Consider the following 17,511-nt stretch of genomic DNA (forward strand, 5'->3'; position numbering starts at 1 on the left):
ACCATCATCATTATTGTTATTATTATTATTATTATTATTATTATTATTATTATTATTATTATTATTATTATTATTATTATTATTATTATTATTATTATTGTTATTATTATTATTATTATTATTTTCTTATCGTTATCATTACTGCTAATATATTAATTATCATTATCATCATCATCATATATTTTTCATGTTATTATTCGTTTAATGGTATGCCATTCCTAATTTCATTGGCAATTTGTAAGTCTCTTCTCTTGTCCTCTTTAATATCCTTTCAAATATCAGAGGTTTATATGTATTTGTGCATGGTACATGTATGAAAATAGCTACGTTTGAGGAATACCGTCTCTCTCTGTCAATCAATTATATATCATTCGGTTTTAGTTCTAGATATAGGACCAATTTAGGTTCAGAGGGTATTAAAAACTGCTAATGGAGTGCCTGGTGTGAGATTATTTGTCACTGCAATGTGTTAGTCATGACCTCTTTGTTTTAAATAGAAGAGATGTGTGAATATGAATAGAAATGACCAGGTTGTTCAGTAATTTAAATTTATTTGCCACATTCTTACTGAAATATCAACTTTTTTTCTAAAAAGGATTGGTGCACGACTGGAAGTTTGAGAAAACGCTGAATCTTCATGACACTGGGTCACCAAGTGATCAATGGGCCTATACCTGATCTAACATTCAAGTTTTGTATATGCTACTGACAATCACTGTATTGCAATTAAAGTTAAAGTTGAAAACAGTGGTTGAATATTTGACTATTAGCCTATTAGGATCAAAATATACTCCACGCTAAAATTGTATTGATTGATTAGATATATATTTGCTTAGGTAAAGGGTGAATGCAAATAAAATTATATATCTACTCTTGGTTTGCGTGAAAAACTTCAATTTGCATCGTTACATGAGTGCGTCAAAAATGGTAAAAATAAGTTAATTTTGGACTAAACTTCTCTCAGTTTTCGTATGACTGACTATAGAGAGTGTAATTTGATTTAAGAATACTCAATTATTAATAGCAAATAGTTCAGATATTGACAAAAATAGAGTTAAATGATAAATGTTATTCTTCGCCAGCGCCAATACGAGTCGTCGAAGATTTTGTGTTAGTAATTATTTTGATAACCTCTTATCATACAAATATTCCGTTTACTTCGTATGCTATCTATAGTCTTAGTAGTTAGATCATATGTTAGGCTTCAGTAATGTAACGTATATGTGTTTGTAATATATGATAATATCGACATATATGCCCCTAAATAAGAGAATATGTGCTCATCGAACCAACTCTTGTAGTTATTTAGCCTATTTTTCTTATTTTACTCTCGTGAAAATTATCTTATATGCCAAATATATAGTACATGAAAGCCTATACTATTCTATTTTTACAATATTAAAACTGTACGTCGTCAGATGAAATATATATAAAGGTTTATATAAATGTAATAAAAACAAAAAGTTCCTCCTAGCGTATAGCAGTGAATGAAAACGCACACAAATGTTTACAGTGCTACTTTTCGGTACGCACGATGGGTATAATAACAATCCGCGCGCGCGGCGTCGGTTACTTGCTGTTCAGCTGCTGCTCGGGGAACGTCAACCCTCACATAGTGAAACAAACTCTCCACCATGACTGAAACTGCTGCTAAACCCGCGAAGGCCAAGAAGCCCCAGCCCAAGCCTATCCACCCACCTTATAGTGTTATGATTCCTGCAGCACTAAATGCTTTGAAGGAACGTACTGGATCATCTCGCCAAGCCATCCTAAGATACATTGTGGCGAACTACAAGATCAACGATGTGAAGAAATCTGGCGTACGTCTGAACATGGCATTGAAGAAGATGGTTGCGAGTGGTGCCCTCAGTCAAGTCAAGGGAACTGGTGCGTCTGGGTCCTTCAAGCTTCCCAAGGAGGGTGGTGCTGCTGCTCCCAAGAAACCAGCTAAGAAGACTCCAAAGGCCAAGAAACCAGCTGTCAAGAAATCTCCAGTAAAGAAGCCTGCCCCCAAGAAAGCCATCAAGAAATCTCCAAAGAAGGCTGCGAAGAAGGTCGGGAAGAAACCTGCCCCTAAAAAGGCCAAGAAGTAGTCTGTCCAAGACGTCATGGCTTGTGGGGGAAGGTAGGTTTTTACCCTGTGCAGCAGTGAGGTGTGTACACCGTGAACTTTTATCTTCTAACTACAGTGTAGCCTTACGCTCAGACTGAAACACGCTTGGTTTGATGTACCTGATGTACTCATGTTTGAAGTGCATTTTTGTATATAAGAGACTTATATTTATAATAAATTATATTTAGTGTATATAGCTTTACCTAACCTATTTACAGCAAAGCACTTGATTAAGAATAAAATGACAGGATTGGAATTTGGTGCAATTACAGGATATAAACCACTTGCTAGAGATTATTTAAAAGTACCCTCCCAAAAGAATGAACAATAAACCTCTGATTATGGGAATCTGTAGGTTTAGTATTTTGACTACTGATATTGTTACCACTGCACTGCTTACAATGAAGTCTGGGTAATGGACATTTCCACTGACCTATTGAATGAGGTTCATATATTCTACATGCCAGAAACTGCATACACAAAGTTTTATAATTTGAAATCTATGGAGAAAGATAACCAATTTGGGTGTAACTATTGTTTCATTGAGAGTTTTCCAGGTTGTAAGCTAGTGTTACAGATGCAGAACTTGCCTATATCATTGGCTAGTTTTTATCTGTTTTGTACCTGGTGTGTGTAATATATATACCACAAGTTAATAGCTATTTCAAATTTTTAGTGGGCTATGGGTATTGTATAATTGTGGTATTGCTTGTTTTGTTTTTGTGGTAGCCCTTCACCTATCCTAATGTAATTTCATAGTTACCCTGAATTACTTGGGAAAAATAACTACCCTCTGCAAGAAAAAATACTGGTAATTATGAATTTTTGGCACTTAATGGAGTTGGAAGATAGCTAGTTGATGTAGGTAGAAATTGCAAGCACAGGACTGGCAAACATCTTGTGAGTGGGTTTCCAAATCCTATGGACTGGTAAGCCCCCAGGTAAGTTGCTGCAAGATTTTATCAACTTAACAAGGGTATCCATGTCATGGGGTGTTAATGACCTAATTGTGCCCAATTTATTACTATATCACTTAAAATTAGCATTTATCCTTGTTTGATAAATTTAAAAGCTATGAAGGTGAACCCAGACTGGTTGCCAGCTTTGTAATCTGTATTATACTATACAGGTTGGAAATTGTCCTTAGGTTCACCATGATAAATTGCATCATTCAACCAAAAGCTAGAACCAGATTAAGAATCCTAACTACTAAATAGAGTAAGTATTAAAGGCTTGCTATATCCCATTAGTATGATAAGGGTATGTGGGTCAGCCATTTGGAAACATTACTGTGAGGAGCCAGTGGGACATGAATATCCTTGAAAGTTTGTATCATGACAAAAACTAAGTACAAGCAACATCTTTTATCTCATTGATACAAAAGAGTATAATGCTCTACAATTTGGTCATTAGCAGTACTACTATTCAAGATTTGTATGTTCTTGAGGAGTTGTAAGCTTATTGTATGAATACTAGAGGTTGAGGTATCTTGTGATTCCTCTGCATATTTTGTTTGAGAGAAGTAGACTGACATATAGAGGTGAGGTGGCAAAATAAAAAGTTAAGGCTAGCCTTAACTTTTCATTTTGCCACCTCACCTCTATATATGTGTGTATATATATATGTATATATACACCCTACATGGGGGGTAGCCAAAAAGAAAAGGCATAGAAAACACTCCCCAATTCCATTTCCTATATATTCCACTCCCCTCCACCCTCCTCCCTCCCTCTTATCCTGGCACCTCCTGGATGATGGGTCATCACTGCCCTGGGTCAGAAGCAGTGTCACTAGACACAGCACATCCACAGCAAAGCCGCTTCATAAATTCGCCGCCCCCCTCTCCATTCCCCCATGCAGAAAAGGAGAAAATCCCTTCGGGCTGCGTCAATTTTTTTATCGCACATACTTCCTCACCTCCCCTACTTGAGCAGTAGTAGTCAGTTTTGGTTTGAATTTGGATAAATGGTTTGGGTTGATAGCATTAAAGAGGTAGGCAATTGTGTAACTACTTAGTTGTATCTTGTGGCTAGGGATCTATGCTAGTGTTGTCCAGTCTCTATCTTGCTATATCTAATTTGCTGTTTTTGTATTGTTTTTGCACACACTAATGTTTTGTCTAGTATGTTCCATACATCTTCCATTCTGTGGGGTAAGCTGTTCTTTTTCATGGCTCTTCTATAACTGTCCTCTTGTGTTTCTCTTATCCCAATTTAGTAATTCTTCTCTATCAAGGACTTTTATACCTCACATAATTATGTAGATGGTGAACAAGTCACCCCTTTCTCTCCTTTGTTCCAGAGTCGCTAATTCTAGTTTTGGCAATCTGTCTTCATTTGACAGTTTTGATAGTGTTGGAGCCAACTTCGTAGTTGCCCTGTGGATTCTCTATTTTCCTTGTATTCTTTTTGGTACTGGATGACCATAGTGTCGCTGCATACTCCAGTTTTGGCCTTATAAGTGTTATAAGTATTTTCTTCACCATTTCATCCAAGTAAAAGCCACTTATTGGTCTAAGCAAGTTATAGGTTTCACCGACAGTTTTGTTTATCTGTTTGTCAGGGGACATTCTTTGTGATGATTACTCCTGGGTCTTTTTCAGATCCCACTTTCTTTACCTCCTTTGCACCAATTTGATATTGTTATGATGAATATGAATATATATATATATATATATATATAATTTTTTTTTTTTTTACTCTTTCCAAATTCCATTATGCTACATTTCTTAGTGTTCAAGTTCACTTCCCACTTCTGACTCTATTCCCAAACCATGTTCAGATCTCTGCAGTGAGTCATAGTCCATTTCAGTACTCACTTTTTTTAACAGTTTTGCGTCATCTGCAAAGAAGCTCATGTAGCATTCCACACCCTCATCCATGTCATTCATATAAATAGCAAATATTTGAAGCCAATATTTATCCTTGTGGAACCACTAATCACCCCTTCCCTTATATAATTTAATTAGAGGTGTGTCACAGCATGTTAATTTGTGAAGTAGATGCTGTACTTGCAAGTAAGAATAGGGAGAAGGGGAAAGGGGAAACTTAGTCTGCAAACTGGTGAGGTGGATTATAAGAGAGAAGGGGAGATTTAAAAGCTCTAATAAAGGGGAGATCAAATATATAAGGATTAATCTCAAAGTTAAGGACCCTCAAGTTTAATTCAATCATGCATTTTGTTTAACTTACAGAATAAATGGTCTACCAATGGGTCAGGACTAAGATCACAGTTTATTTCACCATGATGTTTGTTTTTAGATTGAGATTGGTGAACTTGGAATTCATTAGATGATGTGTCTTGTGAAAGTGTTGGTTCTTTCAGGCATGCTCTTGAAGATCACTAGGGGACTAATTGTTCAAGTACTGCACTCCAGTTATTGTAATTTACTGCAAATTATCAACTGGCACATCATTGTAGTTTCCTATATCTTCTGTCATGAGGGTTAGGACCTAAACCCACCAGGTAAGAATGCCCAGAAGAATAAATGGATTAGTTAACTGGTTAACTAATCAAATTTTACACATATAAGCAATTTGTCTTGATAAACAGAATTTTTATGTAGCTTAGAGTTGTGGATGGGATGTGTAATCACTGTCAGAGTCATAGTGGAGTTTACATTTAAGGCTTTTGTTGGCATATACGTGTGTATATATATATATATATATATATATTATATACACATGCACCAAGGTTTTTTTTTTCCCCCTTACCAGGGAGGTAGCCAAAGTCAGAGGCATAAATCCACTCCCTCTTGTCTCCTGGATGATAGGTCATCCCTACATCTTGCCCACTGCCCTGGGTTGGAAGGAATGTAGTAAGACAAAACATTCAAAACTGCTGCTTCATTTAATCAGCCAAACCCCCTTTCTCTCATGCAGAAAAAGAGAAGACTGGCTGTGTTAGAATATCATTCACACATAACCATTCCCTGACCCCACCCACCCTTCCATGCTTCACAATATCATCCATACACAACCATTATCCACTCACCCCTATCCTCTGTCTTCCTTTCTCAACAGACATCCCCCTCTTTCCCAATGCCCCCTTTACCCCTTCCATCCATCTCATTTTTGGTCACCCCCTCATGTTCACTCCCACCTCTGCTTTCTACACCTCTCACTAATCTTTCTTCACTCATTCTTTGTGTCCAAACCATCCCAATAATCTTTCATCAACCCAATCTCCCATCTTTTCCACCCCCGCTCTCCTCATCCCCTTGTTTCTCACTATCCAGCCTAGTAACCCCTACCATACTTCTCATGCATTTCATCTCAAACACATTTAAAATCTTCCTTTTGTGTATTCCACATTTCTGCCCCATACGGTACTGTTGACACAATCCCCTTCATACAATCTCCTCTTAGCATCCATTCCCAAATGTCCCATTACACTTATTAATCCACCAAGGCATTTACTTGCTTCTCTCAATCTACATTCTACCTCCACTCCTCCCTTTCCCACCACATTCACCCCTGAGTATCCGAAGATATCCACTTCCTTCAGGCTCTCCTCTTTAATATATATATCAAGGTTGGGTCCAAGTACAGGTGCAAGTCCAAGTATCTGGGTATTTTTCAAGTACAAGTACAATAATTTTGTTATGTATTTAAGTACAAGTACATACTATTGTAATCAAGTACAAGTACTTTATGCGATGAAAAATTCCTGTTGCAGATTTGTAAAGCACAAAAGTTAGTAGTTCTCATATATACACACTGATGAGTACAATGTTAAAAAGTGGGATTTGATATAGAAGAGAAATGGAAATTTTACCTTTATTTAGCACTTTGTTGCTTTTATCATAAGATTGCAAAACAAGAACATATATTTTTTGAATAAGTTGAATAAGTAATATTCCCTGTGCTGCAAATGCAAAAGACTATACACATATTTCTCATATCCGTAATAAAACTAAATTTGATGCAGAATATAAATGTAAGTATCAGGGCATTAAAACTTGTCCCTTGTTCTGTATTAATAATATACCCAGTAGTTTTATAACTGAAGATAACAAACAAGTGTATTTACCCAATAGTACCATCACAAAGGTCATTAGAATCTATATACAGTATATAACTTTGATTAAATACAATGCACTTGTTTTTACTTGAATGTACTTGGTATTTGTCAAGTACTTTGGGTCAAAGTACAAGTACCAATGAATTTTAAACTACAAGTCCATGAAAATCTGTACTTGACCCCTTCTATACAATGATGCCTACATAGGTGTCTTGAGGCATGAGTGGGTATATGATGATGCTGGCATTGGCATCCTGGTTATATTTATTTTGTAGTTGTAGCTTAGTGACCCCCGAATTCTGTGAACTGGCCAGATCATATTTTCTGTTTATTATTATTCAAAATGAAAGAGAACAATACAGTTGTAACTTTATATTTTATAATGTGAGTATTGTGATGCATCATCGTATGTCAATTAGCTAATGCTGTCCGTGAGAATTTGACTTATTGAAGAGATTAACTCTAAGTATATGTACTTGGATCCAATCCAGATATATATATATATGTGTATATATATATATATATATATATATATATATATATATATATATATTTATATATATTATATATATATATATATGTGTGTGTGTATGTATATATGCAGGGTTTTCTCAGCATCATGAAACAAATTATGTAAAATTACCATAGGAGAAATAGAAACTTGAAGACTTTAAGTACTTTTGTATAGTTACATTGTCAGGCTGATATAATTATATGAAAGTATTTACTGTCTTTCAAGTTACTTTTCTCCTGGAGTAATTTTAAATACACACACATTATTTATATATATATATAATTGTTTATTTATTTATTTTTTTCTGCATAACTTCAATTGAAGTATCTTGACTGCTTTGTGGAGAGCTCAGAATGCGGGAGGGGGTTTGGGGTTTACCATCCTGGAACTGATGCCAGCCCTGAGCTAGTATGCTAATAAATTTCCACACCAGTGAAGTTTTTCTTGTGCCCACACCTGTGCAACAAAAGATTGCCTTACCATAAGAAGGTTAGATGTTGATGAATAGTCCCAGTCTATTAACCCAATGCTCATCAACAATTTTTGAAGTTGTTCAGTAGTGGTGAACTAGTAAAAGCTATCCACCATGGTCCTGATCTTTTAATGTAATTTAGATATTCATGAATTTACAAATATGTAAGCAGGAAAAAAAAACAATAGTTTTTAATTTGCAGTTTATTTTTTCTTCCACAATTCATACAACTGCATAATGCAGTATAATTACAAGAAAAAATATAACAAGTGAAACTAAAACATGACATTTCTCATGGTGCAAAAGCAATACATATATATTTTAAAGATCATGAATATTTCTTTAAGAAAAAGTAATTATTTCACCCCAATATGTTAATGAATTAATTTCAATATGTAAATGATTTCATCCATGGCTCAACATTGCAGTGGTATTGTTCTTCAGGGTTGCCCGTACACCTGGGACACCCAGATTTTGTCTGCAGGCAACCATGAGTTGCTCCAAAGGATTCCTCTAGGCCACTACTTACTGGAAATATATATATATATATATATATATATATATATATATATATATATATATATATATATATATATACACACATGTAAAACATGCCCATATTGAGGCTAATACAGCTACAAGGGAATTTTTTTCTTTAACATCTGGTGGATTTTGTCTGCAGGCTACCATGAGTTCCTCCAAAGGATTCCACTGGACAACTGTTGTAAAGCTGGAATTGCCCACCACAGTTCTTGATCACAAATTCAGTGGTCCAAGTTGGGGTTAAAAAAAAAAAAAAAAAAAAAAATTTCATAAATGCACTGCAGACCAGCACTAATCCAGGTGGGGAAAGGAGTTTGGGTAATGTCACTATTATTCTTAGATTGGGGCATATACAAGCTTTGAGGTCACATCTGAGAGGTTAACAGCTGTTAATCATGAGTCCAGCAAATGACCTAAGACTGGTGAAACTCCAAGACACCTTACTACACCACATTGAAAACCAGTCTTAAATTGCTAATTCTAACCCTGTCCCTCCATTAAAGATGGTGTCTGGGGCTGTTGGATCAGGATGCAGCTGGCTCTTCTAGTTTATCAATGCCCTTTTCATCCTATTCTACTTATCCAGGAAGTACATTCCTTTAGATCTACTGGAGTCCATCTGAAACCCATCCAACTGGAGGAGATTATCTAGCTACAGGAGCCACTGGAAAGGGGTAGAATAACTAATGAGTAAATATGTAGCGATACCTCTTTAATAAAGCGTGCAGCATTGGATGCCTAATGTACAATGCACTACACTAATTGTATTATAAAATATAAAGTCGTATTTCTTGTTCTCTTTCATTCTGAGTAATAATAAACACAGAAAACGTGATCAGACCAGTTCACAGAATTTGGGGATCACTCAGCTACAACTACAAAATAAATATAATCAAGACACCAACGCCAGCATCCTCATATACTCACTCGCACCACATGACATCTATGTAGGTGTCATTGTATTGAAGAGGTTAAATTCTTCAATATTTTCCAATGGACTTGAAGGGTAGCAACACAGGCCTCATAACAACAATCATTGCCTTGAGTTTCACTGACTAGGAACCTTCAGCTTCATAGTGGCCAGCAGTATTTCTTGTGTTTTCTTCCTAGTAAGTAGAATTGGAAGGCTTATGGGAGGATCTTGCTTGAGAGGATTAGGAGAGGAACAAAGGGAGTAATTGGTGAGGAACAGTGTGGATTTAGGATGGTTAGAGGTTGCGTAGATCAGATTTTTGTGGTAAGACAGATATGTGAGAAAGCTATAGGAAAAAGTAAGGTTGTTTTTTTGGGCTTTTATGGATCTGGAAAAGGCTTATGACAGGGTAGACAGGGAGGCACTGTGGGAGATTTTGCAGATATGCAGGATAGGAGGAAAGCTTTTAGGAGCTGTCAAGAGTTTTTTACAGGAGTAGTAGAGCATGTGTCAGGATTAGAAATGGAGAGAGTGAATGGTTCGAGGTAAAAGTGGGATTTCGTCAGGGATGTGTTATGTCGCCCTGGCTGTTCAACTTATACATGGATGGGGTGGTGCGAGAGGTAAATGCAAGGGTGGTGGGTCAGGGATTGGAGATGGTTAAAGAAAATGGAGAAAAGTGGGAGGTGAGCCAGCTGTTGTTTGCGGACGACACTGCACTTGTTGCCGGATCGGAGGAGGGATTGAGGAAGTTGGTGACAGAGTTTAGGAGAGTGTGTGAAAGAAGAAAGTTGAAGATAAATGTGGGTAAAAATAAGGTGATGAGATGTACAAGGGGTGAAAGTGGCAGCAGACTGGATGTGAGCATTAAGGTAGAGCAACTGGAGGAAGTGGATAGTTTTAGATAATTGGGTGTGAATGTGGCAGGAATGGGTGGAGTGGAGGTGGAGATAGAATGTAGATTGAGAGAAGTGAGTAAATGCTTTGGTGGATTAAAAGGTGTGATAAGGAATAGACATTTAGGAATGGATGCTAAGAGGAGATTGTACGAAGTGATTGTGCCAACAACACTGTATGGGGCAGAAACATGGAACAGAAGAGAGAAGGAGTTTGAATGTGTTTGAGATGAGGTGTCTGAGAAGTATGATGGGGGTTACTAGGCTAGATAGAGTTAGAAATGAGGAGGAGAACGGGGCTGGTAAGGGAGTTGGGAGATAGGGTAGATGAAAGAGTATTGGGATGGTTTGGACACATGGAAAGAATGAGTGAAGAAAGACTAGTAAAAGAGGTATGGAAGGCAGATGTGGAGGGAGTGATCATGAGAGGGCGACCTAGGATGAGATGGATGGATGGGGTGAAGGGGGCTTTGGGGAAGAGGGAAATGTCTGTTGAGGAAGGACAGAAGATAGGGGTGAATGGAGAATGGTTGTATACGGATAATGCTGTGATGCATGAGGTGGAATGGGGGGTGAGGTAGTATGTGTGAGAAAATTTTTATGCAGCCCAGAGGGATTTCTCCCCGTCTTCTCCTTTTCTGCATGAGAGGATGGAGAGGGGGGTTGCCAATTTAATGAAGCAGCCTTGCTGTGGATGTGCTGTATCTTGCGACACTGCCTCGGACCTAGGGCAGTCATCCAGGAGGTGCCAAGATAAGAGAGAGGGTGGAGTGGAGTGTATTAAGGATGGAATGGGTGGGAATGGTTTTTTGCCTTTTTCTTTTTGGCTACCAACCTTGTAAGGGGGACAAGCCTGGTATATATGTATGTAAGTAAAATTGTAGTGTTGTACAGTGAGACCTCTCAGTAATGGACGTTAATTAGCTGTGTTTGCTGTGTTTTCGGTGTTTTGGAGTGGTTTTTGGGTGGCATAGTGATTGCATGCACTAAACAACGGCACCAAAAACACCGAAAACATCGCAAACACAGTTAATTAATGAGAGGTCTCACTGTATAAGTTTGGGACTTTGTCACTGGCTGAATAGGAGCTGTCACTTGCTGAAAATAGTAACTGGAAAGTTGTCACCAGGTATCAATTGTGTGAAAAGGTAGAGCAGATAAATCAAGTTGATAGAGATCTTGGTTCCAGTCTAGAGACTAAGTGCTAGTCCCCAGGAGTGATGTAAGTGAGGGGGCTTGATGGGTTTCAAAAATAAACAAAATGTAATGCTTGCCATTCCTCTTATTTCATTTACTTATTATTATTTACCTATTTATTTGTTATCTATTTATTTTATTTATTCTGCATCTGACATAGTTATGGACCAAGAGGTCTCTTGTCGGCATGCTCTTCCTTTGTCGTCGTCATCGGCAGTGCATCATAGTCCGATGATACCACGTTTCCTCCTATTTATGATGTCTGAGATGGCTGTGTAGTCCAGTTCTGGTATAGCCCTTTCTATGGCATGACGCTTCCTCCTATTTATTGTGTCTGAGATGGCTGTGTAGTCCAATTCTGGTGTAGATCTTTCTGGGGCATGACGGGCACTGGATGGATGGGGGAGGATGATGGGCGGCGAGACGAAGTCTACTAAGTTGATGTTTTTCCTCGTCTCTCTTTCTTCCTTTGTAATTCTTTGTAATAAGCAGCAGGGAGATGATTCAGTTAGATATCTCCACTAAAAAGTACCTGTATCTAACTTTACATGGAACAAAAGAAAACAAACATATTGACAATGCTTTTTCATTTTCAAGGATCTTTGAGTGTAAAAAGTTAGTCTTCTGAGACTCCTTGATTAACAGAGAACTGCAGTATCTTTGCTGTACTGGTCTGTAATCAATTAGTTTAAATGGTGACCCCTTCATATCATATATCTACACCAATGATCTATAGCATGGGTGAGCCATTGAAGAGAGAGAAGCAGCCCTTCACATCTCAATATCCCTTCCCTACTTTGTTAAACCTTTGTGAATGCAGTGAAAATCTGCCTCCACGAAACCCAGGAACAGTTACACTAGAGCAATTGCAGTTCCTTCTTATAGAAGGAAATACACCTAACTCTTGATATTAGGTTAGGGGAGAGGGACCTCCATGAATGTGGATTAAGAAGGTACATGATTTTTGACACCTCAAAATGGCCTAAATCATAAAAAAACCCTATTCAACAGAAAACAGTGATTGGTAAGGATGTAATTGTTTCAGTCCTGAATGGTACCCTGAATATAGATGTCCCAGTGTGGTTCTTTTCAAATGGAAGGGTTTTTTCTATATGGCTTTGTCTGGAATTGTTATTGGAGGGTATGTTTAGTGATGTAAGTGTTTTTATGGCAAAGTGGTTGTTATAGATGTTGGCGGGGTATGCTGCTGATGTAGTTTTTTGTTGTATTATGTTGGTGGTGCTTGTGAGTAGTGTATTAGCCTAATTGTAAACAGAAAAGGAGCAACACTTGTTGGGTCCCATTTCCTATTCTCTATTTTTTTTTATCATACCTAGTCTCACATTCATGTACAATGCCAACTTCTATATCCTTGATTTCCAATTATCATATTTAGATGGATGATGGAAAATGGGAGAGAAATAAGAAAAAATGAGGTGGAAGCATTTATCAAAATGATGAGAGCAGGAAAGGCACCTGGGTTAGATGGGTGTCATGTGGAGTGTCTGAAGAAGGGAGGTATAGTGATGGTGGACAGGCTGGTGAGGTTTAATGTTTGTCTAAGGGAGGGTAAAGTGCCGGAGGACTGGAAGAGTGCCTGTATAGTTCCACTTTACAAGGGAAAAGGGGACAAAGTGTAGTAGTTTCAGAGGGATCAGTTTGTTGACTGTAGTTGGAATGGCTTATGGAAAGGTTTTGAGAGGATTAGGAGAACAGTGTGGGTTTAGGAAAGGTAGGGGTTGCATGGATCGGATTTTTGTGGTAAGACAGATATATAAGAAAGCTTTAGCAAAGGGTAAGGATGTTTTTTTGGGCCTTTATGGATAGACAGGAAGGCATTATGGGAGGATTTGCAGATATATGGGATCAGAGGAAAGCTGTTAAGGGCAGTCAAGAGTTTTTACAAGAGTAGTAGAGCCTGTGTTAGAATTAGAAACAGAGAGAGTGAGTGGTTTGAGGTAAAGGTGGGACTGTGCCAGGGATGTGTCATGTTGCCATGGGTGTTCAATATGTACATGGATGGGTTGGTGGGGAAGATAAATGCAAGGGTAATGGGCAGGGGATTGGAGATAGTTAAAGAAAATAGAGAAAAGTGGGAGGTAAGCCAGTTGCTGCTTGTTGACGACACTGTACTTAAGGCAGGTTTAGAGGGGGGATTAAGGAAGTTAGTGACAGAGTTTGGGAAGGTGTGTGATAGGAAAGTTGAAAGTACTTACATATATATACTAAGGGTTTTTTCCCCTTATAAGGGAGGCAGCCACCCATATCATCCCCATATATTCCTCTCCCATTCTCCACTGAATGGTAAATGTTGAAGGTAAATGAAGGTGATGAGATCAACAAACTGATTCCTCTGAAACTACTATATTCACATTTGCCACCTTTTCCCTTGTATAGCAGAACTATATATGCACTACTCTCCCTTAGACACACATTAAACCTCACTACTTCAGACGCTGTGCATGACACTTATCTAACCCAGGTACCTTACCTACTCACATCATTTTGATAACTGCTTGCACCTCATCTTTTCTTATTTTTCCTCCATTGTCCTCATCCATCACTGTTATTTTCTTAGCACCTCCCACTGCGACCACTGTTCCCTCCTTATCCTCCTCCATATTTAGCAACTCCCTAAAATATTCTGCCCATCTTCCCTTACCGCCTCCTCTTCCATTATCATCTCTCCATCTGCACTTTTTAGGGACCTCCCTAGTCTTCAGAAAGAATCTGTCAATCAACCAGGTTCTTCAAGCAGGTATATGGAATCTTTAGGGAACTTCTCTTTGGGCTCCATAGTGGCCGCCCAAGAAGTCCTGAAATGACATACCCCTCCCCAATAGCACACAACCGACCCTGACAACTCATCCAGGTTCTGGCTCGGCAAACACGGTGATAACTTTCCAAAGTCCTTATACTCCTACATTCCCTTACCTCACCCAAGGGCTCTCAAGCATTCCAAGGGAATCAATTCAAGCCCTTCAGTGGTGCAAAAGTGAGTATAACCTGTCTGTCTCCACTCCTGGGAACAGAAATGGGTGCACTTCAAAGTTTAGGGGAATGTATAGGGGTCTGGTCAACGAAGTCTTAGCACACTAAAATTTCCTTACGGAGGTTTTCCAGGCTAGATAACAACTTCCTTCCCTCCTAAGTCCGAGTCTCCTATTGTAAGGAGTACCAAAGAGTTTGCATTCTTTGGAACAAATGTAATTTTTGCAGGAAAATTAATTTTTCCCTGATACAAACCTGAGGTACTCCTTACCTCTAATGGCCCTCCTCAACCACCCCTCTAAAAGTTCCTTCTCCCTTGCCTGACAAACCTTGTCATTAATTTCATACCTGGCTCAGAGAATGGAGTATAGTGTGCAAGACTTGTGGTGGAGGGGAAGGGCCCCCTTGCCCCAATAGGGCCCCTTACTGAGGATAAGCGTTGCCCAGACCCACGGAGTGAGGATTTTAAAAACACACAGTGTTTAGCGGTAGGATTTTTGCGATACGTTAATTATTCTTTTGTATTGAGTACCTCAGTTTTGTATCAGGGAAAAATTAATTTTCCTGTGAAAATTACATACTTGATTCGTCTCTCCTTCCACTCTTAATTTCCTTCCAAAACATCTTTTCATTATACACATGAAAAATTGATGAATAATTTTTATGAAAAGTGGGGAACAGAACTATGCACAAAAGTGAAGTGTTCAGGCCTTAGGATTTAGACAACAGAACTACTTCTACAAAAGAAAAATATGTAGTTTCACAATAAGATGGCTACCTCTTGTAAGGGGGAAAAAAGCCTTTGGTATATATATATATATATATATATATATATATATATATATATATATATATATATATATATATATATATATATATATATACATGTACAATAAGACAGTTATATAGCCAGAGAAGTGTTCAAGCCTCATGGTTTGACCAAAGTCTGAGTAGTTAAGTTACTCCCACAGGGAACTGTATCAAGCCGATTGCTGAACAGTATTCTCAAACAATACTAGTTTACGATAGCAAAGTACCTATCTATAAAGGTTTCTTGAAAGTAGATGTGTAAGGTTTTACAATAGCAAACTGGTGAGAATTGTTCATGCCCCAGGATGACCAGAATCACATATACAGTATTAAGTTAAACATTTAGAGTAGAACATATGTCTGACAACTGAATCAACCTTGCCCACAATCATTCCTACAACTGAGGACAGATCAGTTCCAGCCAAGGTTTCATCATGCTGTGTAATAATTTTCCTGTATGAAAATGATAACAAATGTTACATTATACATTTTAAGGTTTATGATAAGGATTATAAACCTCTTCAAAGGAAAGAAGTCTTTAGAGTAAACAAGGCAGTGAGGAAGAGAGCAGGGGTGGAAGAGATCAGAGATACAGTTGATGAGAGTATTGGGATGGTTTGGACACATGGAAAGAATGAGTGAAGAAAGATTAATAATAGAAGGAAGGCAGAGGTGGGTGGTGTGAACATGAGAGGGTGACAAAGGATAAGATGGATGGATGGGATGAAAGGAGCATTGAGCAAGAGTGGTCTGTTGGGGAAGGAAGAAGGCAGATGATAGGGATAAGTGGAGAATGGCTGTGTATGGATGATACTGGAAGGGAGTAGGTGGGGGATGGGGTTAGAGTGTGGTTATGTTTGAATGACATTTTGACACAGCCTGAAGGGTTTTCTCCCCATTTTCATTGTTTATATATGAGGGGATGGAGATGAGGGAGTCATTGATCAAATGAAGTGGCTTTGCTGTGTCTTGCTGCATTGCCTCTGACCCAGGGCAATGGGCAAGATGCAGGGATGACCTGTCATTCATGAGGAGCCAAGAAAAGAGGGAGGGGGTGGTGGATGGGAGTGGTATTATGCCTTTTGACTTTGGCTACCTCCATTGTAAGGGAAAAAAACCCTTGGTATATGTATGTACAAAGGAAAGAAATGATAGTATGAATTTTTTTTGTTTGAGAGCTGTCTCTTTCTCTCCATTAAATAATATTGACTTTAAAATGAAAGGCAATATTTAATCATGCAAGCAAAATCCAGAAATAAGGAAACAAAGTGTTAAAAATTATATGATTATGGTGAAGAACTGTATATCATATCTGTCTTAATTTCTAAGATGAAGTCAGACATCCAACACAAAATATATCTGTAAGCCTTTAACTTGCTTCTATGATAATTTGATATGATTAGTACTCCTTTTTACAAGAAGAAACCACATTACACTGTATATATTTAAAATACATAGAATCCAAGATGACAAATTTTATACAATCAGTATAGAGATTTAAAAAGTTTTAATTTTTAACACAAATTTATGTTTGTCAAACTTTTTGTAAATTATTTCTTTATTATGCACATACCAAGTGCGTAACATCCCCGTGGGACACAAAAGCTTTGGGAAACCTAGCTCGAGGTGCACATCAAGGTAAGTATATATTGATTGCCTTTTGAAGAGCGAGGAAGAAGCCTTACACAGTCAACTAAAACCTTAGTGAATGGTTTCTCAAAAGTTAGAATTGGCTTTAGAGGTGTTTTCAGAATAGATTGATTTGTTTTTCCAGCTACTTGACAGATATGACAAATCTGGCAAAAATGGGTCACATCTTTAACCATCTGTAGCCAATGAAAATGCTTACTGATATTATATAGTTCTTTTGATAGCTACATGACCTGAAAGTGGGGATTCATGACTAAGTTAAAGTACTTTGTGTCTAAATGAAGTGGGCACAATCATTTTATGATGGAAATGCCACAGTTAATCAGCTGGGATGGTGTAGTAACATGTTGAGTGGTCTTTTGCCTCCCTTTTAGATACTGCTATTTCAAA

At 37.8% G+C, this 17,511-nt stretch overlaps 1 protein-coding gene across 1 annotated transcript; it reads left to right on the top strand.

Annotated features, from left to right (window-relative positions):
* Positions 1 to 1,607: 1,607 nt before the first annotated feature.
* On the top strand, positions 1,608 to 2,305 carry LOC143020560 (histone H1-like). Its single transcript, XM_076176991.1, has one exon. The coding sequence runs from the start codon at positions 1,635 to 1,637 to the stop codon at positions 2,091 to 2,093; it is 459 nt and encodes a 152-aa protein (XP_076033106.1). The 5' UTR covers positions 1,608 to 1,634; the 3' UTR covers positions 2,094 to 2,305.
* The last annotated feature ends 15,206 nt before the right edge of the window (positions 2,306 to 17,511 follow it).

The sequence above is a fragment of the Oratosquilla oratoria genome, chromosome 40 (genome assembly GCF_046742065.1).
Source record: "Oratosquilla oratoria isolate Oo_2021 chromosome 40, ASM4674206v1, whole genome shotgun sequence".
Lineage (NCBI taxonomy): Eukaryota > Metazoa > Arthropoda > Malacostraca > Stomatopoda > Squillidae > Oratosquilla > Oratosquilla oratoria.

Coding starts and splice junctions, on each gene's coding strand:
- LOC143020560 (XM_076176991.1), top strand. CDS start 1,635: ATGACTGAAACTGCTGCTAAACCCGCGAAGGCCAAGAAGCCCCAGCCC.